This window comes from Dicentrarchus labrax, unplaced genomic scaffold, assembly GCF_905237075.1.
Source record: "Dicentrarchus labrax unplaced genomic scaffold, dlabrax2021, whole genome shotgun sequence".
Classification (NCBI taxonomy): Eukaryota; Metazoa; Chordata; class Actinopteri; family Moronidae; genus Dicentrarchus; species Dicentrarchus labrax.
Window position 1 is genome coordinate 32,509,081 of NW_026136719.1, and position 23,922 is coordinate 32,533,002.

At 40.2% G+C, this 23,922-nt stretch overlaps 1 protein-coding gene across 1 annotated transcript in view; it reads left to right on the top strand.

Annotated features, from left to right (window-relative positions):
* Nucleotides 1-23,922, top strand: part of minar1 (membrane integral NOTCH2 associated receptor 1) — a 49,645-nt gene that overhangs the window by 16,274 nt on the left and 9,449 nt on the right. Inside the window, exon 5 of the mRNA XM_051379993.1 lies at nt 8,576-8,839. Within this exon, the coding sequence (XP_051235953.1) occupies nt 8,576-8,839 (264 nt within the window). The remainder of the gene's footprint in view (nt 1-8,575; nt 8,840-23,922) is intronic.

Sequence of the window (23,922 nt, forward strand, 5' to 3'; positions counted from 1 at the left end):
GTAATCAGTCCTTCACTGACCAATCAGCGTTCATTAGCAGAATGCTAGCGCGTTATGGGCAACAACATCTCAACCTGTAAGAAATCAAAAGGACATAAGTACTCGTTCATTCAACTTTCGACCTATAACCCTGCACTTGCAAAAACCCTTGCAAAAACTACAATCAAATCTGAGATTTCTCAACGACAATTCACAATTCATTTTGCACTCATGGGCGATCGCCCCCAGTGGAACTCTGGTGGAACTGCAACCAAAATTTGGTACAATGGGATTTAACAGAGAGTGGCCAGGCTCTCCGTAGACGGGCTCTGTTAATACCTTCTAATTATCTTTAGCTAGCCAGCTAGGTAACGCTAGCTTACTCCTGTGTAGCTAGCTATGTGTGTGCGTGTATGAGTGTGTCCACAGGCAGGCTTTGGTTGCCATGGCAACCAGGGCAGGCCACAGCAGCTGCGGCCTCTCTCTCTGTCTCTTAACTATTGACAGGGACAAAAAATCTCAAAATGAATCCCCTCGAGCCATTGGCCAGGAACGACAAAAATGAAATCCGACAAGACCGTGAGCATCGTCATCTTATTGACCATAGGAGGCCGTGAGAGGGCGTTGCTGGCGCATCAGTGCATTTCCCACCAAAACAATTAGTCTGACAGCTTCAGCGGTGGTATCACTGCGACCCCAATGGATTTACCTACGTTTCTATCTATAAATTATTTCTGTAGAGTGACATTTGTGGCCTTGAGAGAAGTTTACAAATTTATTTTTCGACAAATTTTTCTTACTCCCTCCACTCTAACCGAAACGGCAGTTGGAATCAGTTGAGCATTCTACCAATACACACCCATTCATTTTTTGGACCGGTTTCTGGCGATTTATCGGCAAACTGTTTGGTGAAACGCTTAGCACTAATAGTCATAGCACTAATGTCCTCACCGAGCCGCACGTTTTGGTACCTTTTTGTGTATATGCGATCAAAGCTGCGGAAGGAGTAGCGCGCCGAAAAACATACGTTAGAATAATAAGCACACGGCATAATAATATTGTGCTTTTCAAGGCACAATAATTAGGTTGGAAAATACATTTTCACATTCATTTGAATTTAAATTTTGTGTCCTGATCTTTATTATTACCTATCGTAACATTGTAGATCCATTTATTTTTAGATTTTGCATTGATTATTGAACTTATTTACGAACAGGGCTGTACTAAACGTTAACTTTTTTGCATGTCTATTCACGTGGTGAGTGCGGTGAAAAAAATCTTTTTGACGCAAAACTTTCCTCACACAGAGAGGCAGCCCCTGTCGGGGCAATCTTTCTTTTATGCTTGTTTTAAGGGCGATGACGTCATAACATGACAACAGGAATTAAAAGCTTCATTGGAAATCTTGAAGAAGGTTCAAATGTAGATATGACATGACGAAAATGACGTTCAGTACGGCCATATGAACGTCATGGTCGTTCTAGTAGTTATGGAATCCGGTAGTTCTAGTGTTAAAAGGTTATAAATAACCTAACTTCGATACTTGTATGGCAGCAACTGAATGGCTTTGATACTATTGAGGAATGCCTAGTCATTCGGTACTAAATTGTGATATCTAAAAGGAGTAAATCTCATCAGTGTCAGTACACCAATAAGCGTGCAGCATGCTTGTACCAAGATCTAATAATACTGGTGATTGTGTGTCTAATGTTACGTGCCACCAACAGGGAACCAGCCCGGTTCTGTTTCAAACACCTAGTTTTGAACTGCCAAAAAATATAAAATATATGGTTTTCCTTGGGAACCAAAGTGGGAGTGTCATATTCTACAGGTCATTGTGCAGTGCCCTCTGCTGATGATGCATCCGGTTACTATGGTTCAGCTCAAAACTGGTGGAAACGTGGGCTGGTTTGCTAGGTAGCACCAAGCTTACAAGAAACTTGTGTTGGAAGTGGTTCAAGAACCAGAGCTATTTTAGTGAAGAAAGAGGCCTCAGTGTACTTTGCACTGCTTGTTAGCTAGCCAGTGCAGCTAACCTGTATCTGCTCGTTGATTAGTCCATTCACCACATCGTCCACCGGGACGGAAGCCTCGGTGCATCGTTGGTGCATGATCTGGAACCTAGGCAGACAGCGTTTCTGACAGCAAACATGGTGTCACTTACAGAACAACGGTAAACTGAGAGGAATAAACCTGAGGTTGTCAGACCGGGGTGAGAAAGTAAGAGGTCTCACTCTGCCACTATTTCCCAGTACCACAATTGTCACCCAGCCACATTCCCTTCACCTTTGGATCAGCCAGACTAGACGCTACAATGACGTATTGTAACCATACATTCATTATTAATGTCCTGTTGACAGTTATTTTTTTTTATATAGTCTAATACTGTACAGATATTCCATCAGTTGCTGTATTTCCCAGGTCTTTGAACAGCTTCCTCCTTATGAGTAATTAAACCGTAATGTGCAGTTTTCTTTTGTTAAAATGAATTTAAGCATTTTTAAACAATACCCAGCTCTATAAATAACAAGATAATCTTAGATAAAATGAACACTGGTTTTTCAAATTACATTCTTGCTGCATGTCTCTAAGCTCTGCTATGAGATGACTATGCTATGCTGACAACCATGTGTATAGACTTCCAGCAAGTATTTCACAGTTCAGCAACTCACATGAGCACAATACTTTCACAGTATGATGGTATATGAGGCGATAGAGACATATTCAGCTCCCTAATTCACAAAATGACGAAACTGGCAGCTATCAGAAACTGTGTGTTTTGGGAATTTTGCTATTTACAGCTGCCTTCAACATTGCGGGTGATAAAAACCAATATCTACTCATCATCAAAATGTCTGTGGTTCAGTTTAATGACATAACGCAGAGCTGGTAAAGGTCAGCTTTGTAGATGTGCAGTCTTTGAAGCTCAGGCAGACCTCTGTCTGACACATACGTCAGTGGTTACAGATATAGGGGCATGTTGTTCCTTGTGATGGCTCATGTCCTGGTTTTTCAGGGTTATTAATCTTTTTATAGGCACCTTTAATGCCACTCTCTAATATTCTAGTATTAATGTGCTTGTATGCCATTCTGTTTCATAACATGTTTTAGTTTCCTGGATCATATTAATATAGCCATAATACCTCACAAGGCTGTAATGAAGACCAGTTAAGTCAACAGTGCCGAAACAGAGCCAGGATAGCTGTGGGTGGAAGCCAGTATAATGACGCCTGAGAAAGATGTCTTATTCTGTGCAAACATTGGAGGGGAATGTGATTACTGACCAGCTGCATGTTTGGTGTACATTCAGACTAATCATATTATTGCTGCATAGAGTCTTTAACAGATTTCCTGTCTAGTAGTTGGCCGCGAAATTACAGTGAAGTTTTGATTACCCACACGGGGAACCTGCCCGAGTAAAATAATGACAGGATATACCGGATATTTAAGGTGATTACGCTGTATAGACACTGTCACAGGGGTGAATTGGGGCAGCAGAGGGAGAAGGACTGAAACACAGACAATAGAGACAATAGAGACAGACAGCAGTTCAGGGAGAGGAGAGGAGGGATGCCACTGAGGCTGTGTTTATGCTGATTAAATGGCGCAGTGCAATTGGGGTGCTCATTTTGGCGTGAAATTGCAAATGCTGCTACAACTATTAAATAATCTTAAATTGATTGATATGATATGCACATAAGGTTTCACTGGGGATTCCTACTATTGAAACTGCCTCAATGCATTGCACTGAACATTTAACCACCGCTCTGTCGATGCTGTTGAACTTCAAAAACACAAAGTCCGCTCATGATCATACAGTGATGTTCACAAATGCTCCTTGGGTCAGACAGCAGCTTGCCTGTCTACACAGGTTACTTACGACATTAATGGTAAAGATATCTGTGTTACAATTTGGAGAGAATGTGTCAATAGTTGAAAACGTTTATTTTAGGTAAGGGATACCTTTGAGGTTGCCTCGGCTGCACGTCGGACAGTTCTCCTCATCGTCCATTAATTCTTGATAATGGACATCTTGAAGGGCATTATCCCGTTTATACCATGGTCACTTGCCAAAGAAAAAGATCATTTATATTTCCATGTGTTATGCAATCAAAATCTTTTTACAAGCCATGACTCAGTTTCCTTGGTAACACCTGAGGTTTTGACTAATACCCGGAAGAATCATGCAATGTTAACATTGTTCTCTACTCCAGACGAACCTTAAACACTTGGCAACAGGAGATATTTCTAGTTCTCTCCACTCATAGAATCACAATCACTCTATTGGCTAGGTACAGTATGTGCACGCATACACGGAATTTGACTCTGGTTTTATGTTGCTCTCAATGTACAAACACAGGCTAAGCATAAATAAACAGGACTTATGAAAACACAAAAACTACTATGTACTATAAGCACTTTGGCTCAGCTACGAGCCAGAGAGCTAACATTATGCTAGCAAGATTTCAAGTCAATAACACTGTGTACGGTCGACGTACAAACAGTAAATGTAATTTAACAGTATGTTTAACAACAAGACAAGCTAGCTATCAGCCATGTCACTGTCCCCAAATCAATATCAAGATTTTCACCAACTATGATAGGGCATGTGTACTAACAGAAGGTTGTGGTTGGTTCATAAAAAACAGAAGCAAATATGAAAGTCAGACACCGTGCCCCACCGCTTTAAGAAAAGATGCACTGCTTTGAGCATTGGCACTGAACGTTGGCTTCAGATGAATTGTCAGAAGGTTTATCCTGTGACACTGTAGGAGTGTTAACTCATCTTACTGGCTCATAACTTTAATGTTCCTTTTATGGTTTGATTTGCCTTTTCGGTCTCCCCTCTCAAGCGTTGTCAGGGTGGAAGACGACGGTAAAAAAAAAGAAAAAAGCTTAGATAGCAACGTTGGGACTCAGCTGCCACAGTCAAATCCTCTGCCAATGGACTGTAGCATCAACAAGCCCACCAGCTGTAACGCCAAGATGAGCCTGCTATTTAGGGCACTTTCAGAACCACAGTCTGTCATGTTCCCTTTGTTTTAAATAACCAATTTAATGTGTAAATACAGGACAACTCTGTTCTCTATCTACACCTTAGATTGGTTCAAATTTATGAAAGCTCCAAATTTAAATATAGACCAAAAAACGCAAGATCTGATAGGAAATGGGTTATAGACTGCTGCAGGAATTATTCTTAAAACCCGGAAATTAGTTTGCTTTTTTGCACCTCCAGTTCCCTCTCCTCGAAGTCAATGGGTTTTTTGTTAGATGAAATAAGGTCTGTGGTTAACACAAGCTTGAGATATCTTCACGTTTTATTGAGTGACAATATACCCCACCTGTGAATTTTGAAGCTTTTATGGCAGTTGCTAACAAGTGGCTGCATGAGGGGTTGTCGGGGATATTAAAACACGGAAACTTCTACTCACTAGTCCACCTTTACAGCCTCATTCGATAAGATTTTCTTGCTGAACAAAACGTGGAAGTATTAGAAACGTTTGTTCCCTACAGAGCTTATTTTTTGCAACAATCTAAAATCTAATGGAAAAATCCCAGAAGGAACCAGGGCGATGCTAACTTCCGGGTTGCATAAAACAACTTATTGAACACTTTTTGTTATTTCCTTCTATCATTGTCAATGCACTCACTGAAGCCAAGCAGCTCACTTTCATTCACGTCCAAATAGAGTGATTCAGATAAACTGTTGATTTGTTAGCAAACCTTTCTTATAACCTGACTGCTTATGTTTGTTACCACATGAAACCCCCTGTATTTCCAATAATGTTGGCATTTTCTGAAATCTCAGCATATCATAACCAATAGAACTGATGGCCAAATCTATGGAAATAAAACTAAGCTTGTACAGTAATAAACTGCAGTTTTCCTTTAAAGCTTGCATGTTTGCTTGGAAATGTACAAAGAAACCTCCTCAAGAAAGTGAACCGAACCGAACTGCTCAAAACAACTAGGTGTAAAATCACCCTAAGACTCATCAGAAAGCTAGAGTAGTGCCATTTTGTAGCTTGAATAAGGCCATGCTATCATTAATTCAATAAGGTCACTGCTTCGGCACAGCGGGGGTCATGATGCAGAGAGCTCCAGTGAAAAAACGCAAGGTCACTGGGCAACAGCAAGTACACATGCTGGTAGACAACTGTGCATGTCAGAGGCACACACTCAAGATAAGTAACTGATATCCATGTTTCTAATGATATTAATGATAGTGAGTCTGCAGTTCTGCACATTTTCAGTGAGATTTAGAAAGTACATTGGGTGAAATTACAGGCTACAATGAATATTGCCCTCCTCTTTGGTGACCTTCCAGCTAGTGGTGCCATGGGTGACTGCGAATGTTGCCTTACAAATGGCACTGTGATATGTTTCTTAGTTTGAGTCTGAATGCCTGCTAATACTTCCTATTTCTTTTTTAATTCAATGAATAGCTGTGAATATGTCCGGATTGTTGCAGACGACACAATCGGAGGTCAATGAGGAGCTGAGGGTGGTTTTCATGGTGACGTAATGACTCTTCATGAGTCATGAATGTTGTGCTTTGTCGAACTACTGTGTCACACTACAGCCTCTCTAAAGACTCCATAGCACAGCCATCCAATTAACACAGGCTGCTGGCTGCTTCCTGAGAGCCATTTTAGCTTTTCTGCTTAATAAAGACAAACGTGCGCACACACACACACACACACACACACACACACACACACACACACACACACACACACACACACACTTCATCACCTTCATTGACCCTGGAGACAGATGTTTCTCACTGTCATTGGTATTGATAGCAGCTGTTTGTGAGTGCTGTAGGATCAATGCAGTCAATACTCAGTCTTCAGGAATTCTTTACTCCTTATTAGGGTTGCAACCCTGAGGGGGCTGAACCCTGTTGAGTTTGTACTGGTTTTTTATTATTATTATTTGTTGTCTTCTACTGTTGCTCAATTTACCATAAGCTCAAATGAGATAGAGACATAAAACATGGCCCAATAACTAGAAATATTGTGTAAATGCTTTACAAGAAGTATGATCCCAGGATGGTGGCGCTATAGTTAACAGCCAAAAAATGAAAACTGTATGACCCAGCACCCCCCACACCAATTGACTTGAAATTTTATACATATACAACGAACAATACAATCTAGTTGGAACAAAATCAAACCAGCTTTAGTGACTTTGCTCAGCTTTGTAAAGTTTTTCTGTTGACCACAGAAAGGTTTGAACCTGGAATCAACTTGTAGCTGTACTTTTGTTTAATGCACAAACAAGGGAATGAAAACTGCTTCCTGGAAATGAATTAAATAGGTAACGTTCTTTATATAAAATGGTGATATGTTGGACTGATTTTCTTTGTAGTAGACTTTTCTTTTTCTATGCTATAAAGGAAATCATTAGAATATGTTTTTTTAAAACAAGAATATATTGAATTGACCAAGTTTTCATTGATTTACCCCCTTTGAAATATTTTTCAGCTAAGGAACCCCTGACCAGCGAAAAACATTTTGGGTAGAAAGAAAGCCTATATAAAGAGGTACAAATACAGTGCTGGCCATCAGTTTCTGATTTATTAAGAAAAACACTTAAATGCTACATTTCAGTCATTTAGACCATCACTAAATTCATGAAATTGTTGTCATCATGCAATAACAAGACAGTGTAGTTGCTTTGAACTGCAAGTTGCACTTGCAGTTCTGTTAACAATTGTATGGAAAATAGGAATGTTGTGCTTAAAATGTGGTCTCCTAAACTTACACACAAGTTGTTTATTGAACTTATAGCATAGATATTTTTGGAATAATGCATTACTTATAGTATATCATATTTATTCATTAATAAATTCATTAATAGATTATTAATAAATTAACATTTTCTGCAGTACCCTAAAGTACCCCTAGGGGTACCCACATTTAAGAAAGACTGCACAAATGTAAAGAGATCAGGTTATTTCAGCATTAAATGATTATAAATGATTATTATATTTATATATTTGAGAGTCAAATTTTATACTGGATTGTGTATAGTCATTGCTCTCTTTACAGGTTATGCAAAAAGCAGAACGAAATATAGTGCCTCCTGGGCCATAGTAGAATACAAAAAACAGGGAATCTTTAAAAAGCCATTTAAAAGCTATTTAAGTATATTTGCAAATTGGCATCTGTAAGGACAACCTTTAAAATGATGGTATGTGTCAGTGCCTCATACGTTCCTCAGAGCAGGCCAGGTTTAGATAGACTGCCTCCAACTGTCTCACCAATCTGCACTGGAACATTTTATTGTCTCTCCCCAGGCATTCACATCAGCGGTCTGATGATATTGAAAATTTAAAAATAAACCCTGTGCTCTGTAAAACATCCTGTGCTCCTTGTCTTACAGATTACCTGTTACTGAGAGCTGTAAAGTAGAAAAAGTCTAACCAAGACATAAGCCCTGGTAGAATGAGTGACTGTCTTTTTGGCCGAAAATAAAGCAAACAACTGAGCCGTTTTTCTAAAGCTGAGGCTCACAAGGTTGTAGAAAGTGAAATGCTAAAAACTTCCCTGATCACCTTTCTGTTCTCTAATCCTCTCTCCACTTCCAGGCAGAGCGGGAGCGCCAATACGAGCTCCCCCAGGCCCACCGCCCCCCAAAACCGCCGAAGGAGTCCTACCTGATCGAACAGGTTTTCTCACCACACCCCTTCACCCCCTCCATGAAGGCCCATGTGAAAGGCAGCCCCCTGTACACGGACCTGAGGCTCACCAGCCTGTCAGATGGTAAACGTGGCCAGCCATCCTGGACCATTGAGGAGTACAAACGCAACTCAGGAGAGAAGGGAAAGCAGCTCACAGCTCTGGACCTGCAGGTACGGGACTCTGCAGACTTTCAAAACAATATTCCCTTGTCTTCTCTTTATTGGGCGGATTATTACAGGGTTCTCTGAGCCTTCAGGAGGAGTTATAATAAACTTATTAGCTTAAAAACGTAACAGAATTTCAGTTGAGATGCTCTGACCTGGCTCTTTAAAAGGTGATACCTGAGCAGTGCTGTTAGTCAAGACCACTTTAAGGATACATTAACAATTTTTCAAACAATATATGTAGAGATGTGACGATCCAATACTCTGTATGTGTCCATATGAACACGTAAACTGTTTTCTCTGTAATCATTCCGCTCATATTTGCCGGTAAAAGATCCCCTCCTAATGTGCTTTCAGTGTAAGTGATGGGGGACAAAATCTGCAGTCCTGTGCAATAATGTGTTCCAAAGTTTATCTGAAGCTAGTAAGAGTCTCCAGCAGGCTGAATTAGTCAAATTAAGTTACTTTCTAGTACAAAATAATTGAAAAAAATGTTCAATATGAACAGGAAAAATAATTACAGCAGGTCACCCAACAATTGCTTTAGGACAGACTTGGAAAAAATATTTAAGTTTAAGAGACTTCCGGTTTGGCGATGTAGGTGAGAGACGTAGGGTGAATGGGCTCCCGGTCAACTCTCTTAATAACTTTAATAATCAAAGTTTTACACACATATTAAGCGTCGCACCGGTATAAATATAGTTGTTGAACCCTCACAACGGCGAAATGGACAGCGATAATCCTAAATCCCAGAGACACTCAACTTCAACCAGTCAAACAAATAGCATAGCTAGCAACAAAAAAAATGGCGGCCTCCTCTATTAAAAGGAAAAACCTGGCGCCAGCAAACACGGAGATCCTGTCTCCATGTCTCAACTGATTACAGAACTATCTAAGCAACGGACCAACTTTAAGGAAGATGTGGCCACAGTAATCCAAGAGACAATTCAGCCTCTGCAAGCGTCAGTGGATGGGCTACGCGGCGAAGTTAGCTCTTTTCAGGGCCGACTCGTTGCAGCAGAAAACCTGACAGGTGATAACTTTCAACAGATTTGTGAAGCTGAAGCTACCGTCAAATCCCTTCAGACCCAGAACGCAACCCTGCTGGATCGCCTTGAAAACCTTGAAAATAGATCTCGCAGAGCTACCCTCCGCATCCTGGATGTGTCTGAAGGAAGTGAAGATGGCCATGACCCTGCTATCTTTATCTCAGAGCTGTTGAAAGACGTCATGGGGGATAACGTATTCCCGTCTCCCCCAGAGCTGGACCGTGCACACCGCGCAGCCGGATCTAAGCCCGCAGCAGGACGATCCCCACGGCCCTTCATCCTGTGTTTCCATCGGTACCTTCGCTTTGAGATGGTCCAGGCAGCACGAAGTAAAGTATTAGGGGACTACTTTGAGAATATACCCTGACCTCAGCACCACTCTCAGTAAGAAAAGATCGGCATTTAACGGCGTTAAACGGGTTCTTTACCAGAGAGGAGTGCAGTTCCGTCTGCTGTTTCCAGCCCGACTCATAGTCACTTTTGATGGAGAAAGCCACCTTTTTGAGACACCAGAACAGGCCCAAGCGTTCTATGATCGTCGTGTTGCAAAGTAAACACCTGCGCGCAGGCTCGTCGCGTCTAGAGAAGTAATGACTGTGAATCTTATTTTGTGGCAAACGTGCACTCCGTGTTCAGGGATTGACTGCTGACTTTAATAAAGAAAAAAGAAAAAGACAACAGAATAACTCAGCCTTACGGTGTTTCTGTCAACGTGGACTGCTTTTGGTTTCTCCAGGCTCTTGGGATTCAGTGGGTAAGATAGAAGCTCAATTTCAAGAATCCATATGTAAATGGTTTACTTTATTTCTCAATATCTACCCACACATCCACGAGTAATGTTGGATTATGTATGGTCTTGTTTAGACAAGCACATTATTTTATTTACCTGTCTTGTTTTATTTTCTAACCACTCTTTCTAAGGCCCAGATATTAATAATTTTAGGACCATATGTTTAGATTCTCTGTTTTAATGTGCTGCAGCCAGATAGCTGCACTGTTATGTTAACTTGAATCTGGGCCTCTGATCACATTAATATAAGGTTGATTGTGATGCTTCCCTGAATAACAGCATATTTGCATACATGTGCCACTGTTTGTAAACACTGTTACTGGTTCGGTTTATAGATTAATAGTGTAATTCCTGCATATAAGTTGATTGGGTGCCCCCCCTAGTTAGTTAATGAGAGCATGGTCTATCGGGAGACCTACAAGTTATATAAGGAGCTGCAGTTTGCTTCAGGTGGGGAAGAGAAGGCACAGTTAGGATGGGTTCTAATGGGGTTCAGGTTCAGTGCTGTCATATTAGGTTATTTGATCCATTTGTGTTTTTTTTTTTATGGTATTTGATTTTGTGGATAAGACAACATGCTTTCATATGAAGGGCTTTCAGATGAGGTCACTGGGTCACGACAGCCATAAAACTGAACAACTATGACTGATTTATCAAGTAGCAATGCTAGAATGAGAGGTTCAGCAGTCCGCTTTACTAGTTGGAATGTAAAAGGCATGAGAGGGCCGGTGAAACGGGCCAAAATTTTTGCCCACCTGATAAGATCAGAGCAGATTGGGTGGGAGAACTTGGAATAAATATCTCAGATGCAACCTGGGATGGTGCATTATATAGAGTAAATGGGTCAATCTCATGTGCTCGCCTTGGCTTGATTCAGTTCAAGGTTCTCCATCGAATCCATTCTAGTAGAGTCGGACTCTCTAGGATATATTCTAATGTAAGTGAAACATGTGAACGTTGTCATATCGCTAAGGCCGACCTGGCCCATATGTTCTGGTCCTGTAATAAACTGTATAATTTTTGGACTACGATATTTCAAACTTTATCTGAAGCTTTTAGCAGAGATATTCAACCCAGTGCTGAAATGGCTATATTTGGATTTCCAAAAAATATGCTTGCTTTTTCAACTCTCCTGGCCCAGAGAAGAATCCTGTTGGAGTGGAAATCAGCACATCCACCCAAAGCCCCCTCCTGGATGAAAGACCTGATTCTATTCCTTAAGCTAGAAAAGATAAAATATTGCATTAGAGGGTCGACCCAAAAATCCATGATACATGGGCCCCTCTACTATTTTATTTTGAGAAACTTGAAGTCCTCCCACAAAACTGAAAATTAAGCAGGAATAAATTCAATTCAATTCAATTCAATCTTATTTGTATAGCGCCAATTCATAACAGAAGTTATCTCAGGACACTTTCCAAATAGAACAGGTGTTGACCGAACTCCTTATAACATTATTTACAGAGACCCAACAGTACCACCATGAGCAAGTACTTGGCGACAATCCTCTTGTGCTTGTGCTTGTACCTCCTTGGAGACTCAGGGACCTCAGAAAACCTGTATAGTGGTAATCACAGAAGGCAAATAGCCTACTTGTACTGTCTTGAATAAACACTTTTTCTCACTACTTATTTATTATTTTGTTATACATATATATATTTTTTTCTTTTTTATTACTTTTATTATTATTATAATCTTGTATATTTTCATGCTTGTAACCTTACATTTGAGGTGTGCTTTTCGAGTTTATTCTCACTATTTAATTTTTATTTTATTTTTATTTATTTATTTTTGCACTGGCAAAGAAAATAATAAATAATGGGAAAGAAAATAAGAAAAATGATGTATGATGAATATCTGTGTCCAATGCTCATTTTCTCAAGAGTCTGTCCCAAAAAATGCAAATGTCCATGACCAGATGTCATTATACATACATCAAGATCACAGATGACAGGTTAATACCAGATTGAGGACTTGGACTCAAGTAAGACTTAAAGGTTAGGTTGTCTGTCTTAGAGTAGTACTCACATGTCCATATGAATATTGATATACCTAACGTACATCAAATTGAAGGGATGTTTGACAGAATCCCCAGTCCTTGTTCTGTGTAAAAATCAGTTATAGTAAAGTCAGATGCCAGATTTCTACAAACTGAAGGAAACTACAACTGGTCAGTCCTTTGTACATTTCCAAGGAAGTCCACTCCAATCGCCATATAGTGCTTTGTTGATGCTCAAATAGGTAGCTGACCTATTAGTCTTGAGAACTAAAATCATTGATAAGTGATGAAAAATCAAGCCTAAAAGAGCATGCCCAGTTCCCTTTGGCAGGCACAATCAGCCCAAATCTTATTTTTTTACCCATATGTGACTCACATCTGTTTTTTTGGTGATCATGTCAACAGCACAAATCGCATGGAATCTGATCTTTTCCAATTCTGATTTAGGCCTCTTTCAAGCAAAAACTGAATACAAAGATAAAGTAGAGAAATGCTTTTACCCCGACGGTGCTAAGAGAGCGTAGGAAGGTCTAAATCAGATGACGGGCAGGGAGGCAAGCAGAAACATATCCCTCTGTCCCACCTTTCTCCATCCTTTGCTAATGACTTAAACTTCTATAGTCGATTTGATAAGATAAACTAACACTTACAGAACAGGCCTCAAGTTTAGCTTGTATTAAGCCCAACAAAACCCCAGGGCCTGATGACCTTAGACGTAGAATGTGAAAAGATTGTACCCATCAGTTCTGACTGAGCTATTTTCGCTCCTGCTTGAGACAGTACCCAAATTATGGGAAAATATGGATTTTGGGGCCCATTGAACTCGCCTCATGTAAATGTATGGAGAGAGTTCTAAGCAGAGACATAACATCTTGTGCATCTAGCAGCTTAGACCATCTAAAAGTGGCACAGATAATTCAACTGTAACTTTGTATAATACCCATAAAAACCATCTACAAGTCTCCACCCATTATTAGTTCTTTTTATTGAAAGCATCAGCATTTAACACCATGCAAATACATAGTCGTCCACTAAGACTCTTGGATCTAGGGGTTAATGGAGGCATCATTCACTGGATCAGAGACTTCCTCTCTGACCACCCTCAAAGAGTGACTGTTGGCAGTAGTGTGTCAGAAGGGATTGTGTTGAATACAGGAGCACTACATGGTATAATTTTATCACCACTGCTTTTCTCTTTGTACACAAATGAATTCAATATTGATTACGCTAATTTCAGTTTATTTCTTAATGCAGATGGTATGGTTCTGGTTATTGCAGAAAAGGGATACAAGGGCTGTTGTTAAAAAAAACAACTGTAGACATAGTACAAATGTATGATACCCCTCAGAAAGACATAACGTAAAAACTATACTATAGGATAAGACATCACTCTAACTACACCACTGGGCCACATATCCGCCCATCATTTCAAAAAATATTGCTCTCTTATAGGTGCTAGCATCATTACGAGCTTCTGTCAATGGACCAGAAGCTCTGCTTGTCTTTGGTGCCTATCCTTGAATGCTCATCACACAAAACAGCAAAGATTTAATGCAGCCAATAATGATTCATCATTATTATTAATAATAATAATTAATAGGCAAAATGTTGAGATAGCTGATGATTTTAAATACTTTGGCACGTACATTGACATCAGTCTTAACTTCAAGAAAAGCACTGACCTAATTTTTAAGAAATGGTCACAACCCCTCCACTTTGAATTTTGCTCAAGTATTTTGGAGCCAAAATATTCTGGAAACTGTAAAAGCCGAGCAGAAAGCATTCTATCCTTTAATATAATCAGGTGGTCTGGTAATATGTACATTGAGAAGAGGAATAAGCTGCTGAAAACAGTGAACATGACCTCCTACATCGTAGGGAAGCCACAAAAGCAGCCAAGTAGAATGTATGATGAACTGCTAAAGTGCAGCTGACAGATTTTTTTTTTCCCTTGGGGAAAGTTTCCATGGCTTTTGCTTTTTTTTTTACATTATTGATATTTTGACAGGACAACAGATCATCAATATCTCACATTTATAAAAATATGTTTACTGCCCCCTCTTCTTATGTGACAGCTGACAGAATTATTAACAACCCTTCTCACCCACTGCGCAGTGAATTTGATCTTTTCCCGTCAGGGAGCTGTTATAGATTACAGATGGCTAATAGAAATATCAACAAGAAATCCTTTGTCCCAAATACTGTCAAGTAGGATCTAGCAGACGAGGACCAGGAGTGGTGCTCCTGACTTTGCTGCAGTTTTTTTGCACAGTATGTTAATGTAAGGTTGTGTATAGTGTAGACTTGTGTATTGTGAGTTGCACTGTTCTGAATGTTATGTTTTGTGAGTTTTTACTTTAATGGTGAAACTGAAGACAAATGCCCACATTATAGACAATCAAGTTTTGTATTTTGCAAATGTGGTGCAAATCAGATATAGGTCTGTTTGTTTGCAATGCGACCTCAGTGTGAACAGTCACATCAGATTTCATGTGACTTTTATGTCTAGAGCTACATTTGTTATGTGGTTCACTTTAAGACCACGCACACTGGAACCTGATAAGGGCCTCATTTAACAACATTGTAGATGGACTGTATACTGTAGGCTGGATGAATTCCTGTCAGTGACTCTACTAATTCACTAATTTGCCAGGTATGAGAGGTATAGAAAATTGTAAAACATTGTTTATCTGATCCTTCAGATAATCATTTAGATAGGCAAGGGGAGACAGGGGAGGGTGAGCTTCATTTTGTCCCAAGATGGCAGTAGTCAGTGTATGAGATTACATTTACAGTATATAACAAGATATAATAAATCACCTTTGAAATGAGAGGTCATGAAAAGGAGGTTGGTGTGTGGATATGAGGCACAATTCTGCCTTTAAACAGTGATCAGAACTGGTGACCTGCCCCTGTGAAGTCAGAACAGAACCTGGCTCTGAGTGACTGAGAATGAACAGCCATTATAGTTTGGATTGTGAAAACAAGGTTTGACTATTTTATTTGGTTGAAAATGGTTTTCAACCTGTCAAGGCTTACTGGAAAAACTGAGTTAATAGTAGTTGATTGGTTCCACCAACTGAGATTGTAACTTGCCCATATATTATTTACCACTATATCACTTCTACACATACCCACACACACCGGCGTACTCCAGTATTGATTTTAATGTGTGACCTACAGGGCTTTAGATACAGGGCTTCTTCTCTTACGTGCGTGTGCATGTGGTTTTCTGTGAGACTGCAGAGACCCTGTTAAGCTTTGACACAGGCACAGAGGCACGTTATTGATGGTCACTGTAAGGCCCTCAGAGTCACAAACAGCTCAGAAATCAATTCCTTTCCCTGACAAGCCTCTGGCTGTGGCTGAGATGCAGCTAAGCCCTTTGACTGCTTCAAATGTACAGGTTCCCTTAATGGCTTTCACTTACCCACTGACAGAGTGGGGAAAGGCTTTTAGACATTTATATTCCTTTCTGCTTTCACCCCCAATTTGATATCAAATTGAATCAAAGCAAGAATACTTCCACTCCCAACGCATTTCTGCATCCAACAGGCCAGTTGTGCAATTTCACACAGACACACACTCTCCTCCATCACAGAGATACTAGTCCACTAGGAAGCAGTGAAATGTGCTACGACAAGTGCGTGTTCAGCAGCAAGTATAGCGCAGTAGCCCCAGACAGCAAGACATGTGAATCAATCACATCATATAGGGTCCTATTTTCGTGATACCAAAACAACTAGAGCAGCAAACAAAGCGGGTGTTTTCCTGACCTTGAAATCACTCATCTGTGTGGTATTTTGGTGCCCAAGGCAGAGCATGCAGTGCACAGGCTGGGGGGGGGGGGGTTGAAGTGGAGACAGGTAGGAGGTTCATTCAAATGAGGCAGCGTAAACAGTATTGTTGGTATTTTGGTGGAAATTGGGTGTTAGACTGAGAATAGACGTCTGAGAGCCGCATTCACGTCACTGCCAATCAGTTGATTTTCTCAACAAAATACTTGGAACAAACATATAGCAATAACACAATAATGCTTAAAACATCAATAAGCTAATTTAACTGAACTCTCACCCGCTAGCAGATGCACTGAAATCAGCATCAATAAACAAAATAAATGTTTAATGTGGTTAAAGCTGGAACGTCCGTTAATGAGTCTGCATTTATCCGTAAATGAATATGAGATTCTTACAGTATCTGTAGTGCACAGCTGCTTTATACTGTATGAAAACCCTTCATTTCATTAAATTCCTGCAGCCACCATTGTACTAATTAACTATTAAAAACCCTCACCATCTGCCTCTGGCCACAGATTTGTGTTGCTGTGTTCACACCGTGCCGCTCTGCACCATCCACACACCATTTCTTAGAGAAGCCCATTCTTCATTTGTAGGGCGGGTTTAATGCTTCACTGCGTTTGGCAAAGGTGTTTCAGAGAGATGACACCATTATTGTGACTGGCTGAGCGTGTATTTATTAATCCGCCTCTGATTTATATTCCACTTCACTCACCCTTTGGCACTTTGCACTGTTGTACATGCATGAACCAAAATAGCAGGTGTGGTTGGAGACGCTTACACAGTCCGTGCACCAAAGATCCACTACTTTGTACCGGTCACTTGTACAAAATGGAGCCTTGTAACAGAATGAAAGGCAAGCTGACTCGACTGGGTGGCCATATGAAGCCTGACAATGTGATGGGCGTTGCAGCTACAGCATGTTAAACTTTCATATTTACTATTTGTAATAGCTGGCTTAATCCTAATGGTCAGTGAGAAAAGCAATTGTCCGGCCACATGAGGTTTGGATATTAAATGCAGTTGGCCTTTACATCCTGGTGCCGTGTTGGAAAAACTAAATAATGAATAAAGTTAAAGAGGTACTCCACCCTAAAACGCGTTTTTTTAACTGTATACTGGGTTATGACTATACTGTGACAAAACATCAATTCTGGTGTTAAAAGTTACAAAATCTGTATTTCGTGGGTTCCCAACCTTTTTCCTTAAGGGACCCCTTCTCTATCATTGAGTAAACAGGCGACTCCCGACTAAGTGAGATATTATATGGAAATCAACAGTACAGAATAACTGATAAACTGTACAATTAACCCAAACAGTGAACACAAGTTTGTGTAAAATAAGAGATTTAGATGAATTTTGAATTTTGTTTTTATACAATTCTATGTCTGTACTGTGTATTTTTCTTTTTTTTCAATGATCATACATTCTATCTAAGCAAACACTTTTATTTAGTTTTCTTCACAGAATTAGACAAAATAAGATAAAGTAAGATAAAGGCCCACTGTGTATATTTTTGAAACTTTTTATATGCCTCTTAAAATCAAGGAGGCCTCAAGGCCCCCTGTGAAGCTTTGGTCTAGTGTAGTGGGGGTCCCGTTTTAAACCTAAACCTAATCTAAGAGAGTCGACCATTTGGGGGTGCCTCCTATTTAAATAATGAAATGCCCCCCAAAGCCACAATGGAATGGAAGCTTTATATTACTCCCCATCTCCAGGGGTTTTTGAGAGGCACTCTGGGAAATGTAGGGAATTACTAACTGATGCTTGTTTTACAAAATAACTCCTGAAACGCATCGTACATGCAGTAACTGGTGAAGGTATCTAGCATTGCTAGACGAACTGTGGATTTTTCCTTGGAGAAAACCACTGACATATGAAAAGTTCACTCAAAAACGTATAGTACTTAGCAGGACACACATATGAGATGCCAACTGATAATCAGAAGAAAGGGGTTGAGGGTAGACCTGCAACGATTAGTGGATTAATCGACGAGTTAACTATTTTGATCATTAATTAATAATTCATTAATTTTTTTTTTTTTTTTGGAAGAAATGTCCACATTCTCTGATTTCAGCTCCTTAAATGTGAATATTGTCTGCTAATAATCAATAGTTGCAGCCCTCATTGCGGGATACTAAAAGTAGCATGGAAACTAGGGAGTTTCTTAAGGCACTATGTGTCACTGCTGAACTGCACCACTCTCTAATAACACAAAGTTCAAACTGTGAAGCAATTCACAACGCAATATGACCATAATTGTAAGCCAGTGGGTTTTCTGTTCAGGGGACTAATTATGTGGAATGAGTATCCTTGTAATGACTTCCTGCTAAATGTGCAGTCTAACTAAAACATCTTTTTTGATTAACATCAGACTGATGTGTTAAACTTTACACTTTATGGCTTCATGATGATCATCAACAGTTGCTCTCTTAGTCATATGTGCTGGCATGAAAAGGTTGTTTATATCTACAGTACATCTACATTGGTCGCCTTCCATGGCAACTGCCATTTTTCTACAGTAGCCCAGAACTGACTAAACAAACACTGGCTCTAGAGAGCTGCGTACCCTCAAAAAGATGTAATGAATGGATCTGCCCCAGTGAGACATACATTAAGCTTCTCAGGAACCAACATGGAAACCTTCAACTATAGTCACTGATTTATAATTCTCTGGTTATAAGCTTGAAGGGACAGTGATTGACTTTGCCTTTGAGTTTCTCTCAAAGAATCAGGATTGTTGTTGGAAGAAAGGAATATATACAGCCAATGTTGTGATGTCACATCCAGGCTAGCCTCTGTTCCACTAGCTTCTGTCAATAGTGCAATCTTTCATTGAGGGATTCTCTCGTCTGTCTTCTAGAAAAAGTAAAGCACACCCCTGGGATGTGCTATCCATATTCTGAGCTGCATGAGTATCTGCTACAGCACTTGGTATTAGAAACCGAGCCATTTGTGATTTGGGGTAAACAAGAAAAAAACAACAACAACAGTTTAGAAAATAACATTTTCAAATAATACTCGGCAGGTGATTGGATCAGTCATTTGTTTATCACCAGATCATGGCCGAACTTAATCCAATTCAATCAACAAACCATATAACATAGCCAGGAGAAGAGTAAAAACATTCGAGAAAATCCATCGAGATTTACCATCTTTGGTAAATGGTAAATGGACCTGTACTTGTATAGCGCCTTTCTAGTCTTTCGACCACTCAAAGCGCTTTTACACTACGTGCCACATTCACCCGTTCACACACATTCACACAGTGATGGCAAAGGCCATCGAACAGAAACATTCATACACATTCCAGAATAAAGATCTACACACTGTACTAATACGTAGCTCCCAGAAAATGTGTTTCAGTCTATCGGATCTTTGTCAGGCATCGTCAAGGCACATTGTGGCGATGCATATCCAGGAGCACACTGCAATCTTGATCCCAAGAAAACGTGTTTCTCAGAGCTGGTCGACAGCTCAGCGCAACTTATTTCTGTTACTTTATTTGGTGAAGGCTCATTAAAGCTGGTAAAAGTACACACAGTACAGATACTTTAGTAAAAAAGTACTTTGGTAAAAGTAGAAATACTGTTTCAACCTCTTTACTCAAGTAAAAGAGAAAAAGTACAGTCTCTGAAATGTACTCAAAGTATAAAAGTAAAAAGTACTCTCTTAGTTTCTCTGAAGGACATTTCTATTGACCATTTCTGTGCAAAGCTAGCTGAAACTTCAAATAAGGTTGAGTTGTTGACGTCTTTTACGTGTTTTCGCCATGTTACGTCTGCCATGCGTGATATGCACCAGTTTTGATACTGGAAAAGGCATGCAATGACGCTAACAAAAAAAAACACCTGACAATTGCAATGCATTAAAACTAAAGTAACAAGCCTTGCTTAAAAATCTAAGGAGGAGTAGAAAGTACAGAAATTTGTATAACAATGTAGGGGGTAAAAGTAAAAAGTTAACAAATAATCAAATGAAGTACAGATAACTGAAACACTACTTAAGTACAGTGACAAAGTATTTGTCCAACTTCCTTTTTCTGAGGCACACCCATATAAATCTCTGAGATCACACAAACTGCTTTATTCATGTTTCATTCATCTTTCCACTTTCATTTTACAATCCCCAACCTGCTGATGTGTGATCACACAAAATAATGCCAGACAGAAAATAAATTAATGAGAGTTTCTTACCAGCATCTGTCATCCACAGCAGCTACAGTGAGAGCCTATTCTGAAGGCCTTTCCTTTACTCTGGTAAATCTTTTTACAGCCATCTGAAGGCAGCAGGTATCTGTTCCACCCGCAGTCTCTTATTGGAGTGATGTTATACATTGTCGAGCCCCAATTACACACGGTAGGTGTTACGGTGCTTAAATTTAGTGCAACCAGCACTAGACTGTTCCAAATAACCACAGAAACCTCTGTGCGCATCAAATCTGCTGTTTTGATTATTTATTCTGCACATTTTCTACCGAAAATCAACACACTATGGCACACTTGGCACACACTTCCATAAAAAAAGCAATCAATTAAAAACTCTCTCTGCTAGTAACTCCCTCAGGACTGTCAGAGCAGTCTTTTTTCATGAGTCTCTGAGACTCTGGGTAACCAGGGGCAATGACCGTGTGTCATCTTGTTTTTAAAGAGTGCGACCAACTACCGCCTGGAGTTCCGCATTCTTAATAACAATATAAGCGGATGTGTGGCTGTGATGAGTAACACGATGAAGATTGTTTTCAGGTGTTCCCAGAAACAAAACAAATGGTTTACTATATATAAGGATCATTGTGCTGACAAGTAAAAATCACTAATATGCACAGTAAACATGATGCGCGCAGGAAGTGAAAAGTGAATTCAGGTATTCGTATTTGAAACTCTGAATAACCCACAACAATAATTTCATTTTCTTCTAAGGAAAACTCATGATGGATGAGCCACATGATGTCAGTGTGTGCCCTGTGTTAAAGGGGATTGGCCATAATTGTCAAAGCTTCTAACAAGCCCATGTGTAATCTATGATAATGTATTCTTTCTGGTGCAGCACAGGAAACCCAGAAAACAACCGGACTGCTCCAGATGGTTTCTGGAAAGTTGTAGTTGGAAACTGTTTGGAAAAGAACACGCACTTTCCAAAAATACTATGCAGGTTATGGCTGGACCATCTGTCCATCACAGGCGAACATCAACCAATCCGATCAATGAACCATATAATGTAGACAAACTCTTACTGAAGTCAGTTGTGAGAGTGAAAACATCTTTTCTATTGAGAAAAGTCTTCAGTATAGTTCTTTGTTCTTCCTTTAGTGGAGAAATTCTCTTCAGTTCTGATATACCTGATGCTAGCGGCATCTACGCTAACCTCTTTTGGTGCCGCCACTTTTGTTTATCAAGAGTCTTCTTGCTGCCAATACTTTCTCAAAAGGACTCTGATCGGTCCAGTTCCCCTGTAGTTTGGTCACAAACATAGATTGAAGCCTAGCGATAATGGATTCCGACGTGATCTTGGGATTTCGTGATCTCGCGATTCCAGCTGCTTCACAACTGTTTTTCTTACAATATTTGATCATTTTCTGTTAAAATTGTTCGCAAAAATGGCAAAAGACGTAAGAAAACCCTTCCTGTGGTTCAGAAAATCACAATAGAAAGCCCTCTGTGATATGTCGCTAGTAACTACTACTAAATTAATTTGAGTGAGATTACTCTGCCATAATGGCTTTAACACTAATTTATGGGAAAATATTCTAGTGTTTGAGTTAGTGTCAACGGATTTTGATGTTTAAGATAAAACAGACAGGAAATACTGTCTCCATCTGGTGGTTAAAAAAAACTCACTGCCCCAGCTATTATTTTGACAGAAAATAAGGAAGGGTCTAATAGGATGACTTTCACTTCCAGGTCACCATTGAAATGGTGACACTCCGCTCTTAGTCTGAGTTTGCACTGAGGGGATTCAGACTGCCAAAAGTGAGCATGAGCAACTTTAATTATTACGAGTGTGAGAATCCCTGCTGTCGGCTCAAATGTAGTTACACAGCTCATCTTGCTGCTCAGATCACCTGTTCACACTAAAGATTCTGTCCGCCCTCGTGCACAAAACTAATTCTGCTCTCACAGATTGACTTGCAGACTGATTAGCTCTGGAATTTGTTTTGCTTTCTCAAATCGTGTCAACAATATACTTTCATTAGAGAAGATGTCAAGTAACTTCCAGGTGCTGCCAAGCCCCTGGTAGACCTGGATCATGAAACTTCAAAACCTCCTCTACAAAGACTTGGAAATAGGATAGGTTTGCCATACACACAAGAGGCCAAGGACACCATTGTTGGGATGAGAGAACTACATGCGATGAATCCTCTAAGCCCATGTTTCTTTGCGCCGTAAACCAGTTGTATTTTGTTACCTAAGCCATGTTTGCTGCCCCCAGTGGTTTATACATGTCATTACAAACACCTCTGGCACATGTACATGCATTTAAACATACTGGCTGCTCCCTCCAGTAACAACGAGCTTTAAATCAACCAGCATTGAGACATAGGCTATGTTCTCACAAACTGCTGCCTGTGTGGATTGCATGCCCCCCACCGACTGTAAATAAAGCACACTGGCCTAAGGCAAGAGCTGCATCTAAAGACTCTGTGTTGTAGAAACATGCCAGGTCCCGCTTGCCTTGTGTCAACAACAAACTGGCAGTGAACAATAATGGACAATACCTGGAGGAAATAGGTCTAGTAAGCAAATGTAGGCAAATTAAAGCTGTGTCAGACAATTATTTGATGTGATCATCTTGTCAGTGAAGATCAGAAAGTGGGGCACTGGTAGAAAGTCTGACACACAGAAAGTGAACCATCATCTAAGTCTCTCCTAAACAAACCCTGGCTCCAAGAATTTACTCTGAAATACAACTAATTTGCCATAGCCCGCCCCCCACCCAGTGTCGCCTGGGAGAGGCTGGGAGTTCTCAACCTGGGGTCCGGGGACCCGTATGTAACCTTGAGGGGGTTCCGTGGGCAGAAATGAGCCCAATGAGAGAATGTATTAGAATGACTATTCTGTTCATATTTCTTCACTGTTCCAATCTACAGTATAGACCATGCATCACCAAATGGCGGACCTCGGTCCGGATTCGGACCGAGCAATGGCTCAGACCGGACCCATGACCAATCTCTGATAAATTCACAAGAATAGAAATTTTCCATGGAGCATTTTTCTGACGGTCGCGGGCGCTGCTACTCCAGTTAATACGGCAGTAGCGTCACTCAGCTGAGCCAATCAAACCCTTTGTTTACCCTGCACGGCCAGCGCACCTGAGCAGAGAGGAAGAGACAGTGCTGAGAGCATGGCTTGCTCAAAAGTGAGGAAGGTGGAGGCGGAAAACTTGTTTTAAAGATGAATGGACGGAGAAATGTATGTTCATTCTTCCAGCAGACAGTTCAAAACCAGTGTGCCTCA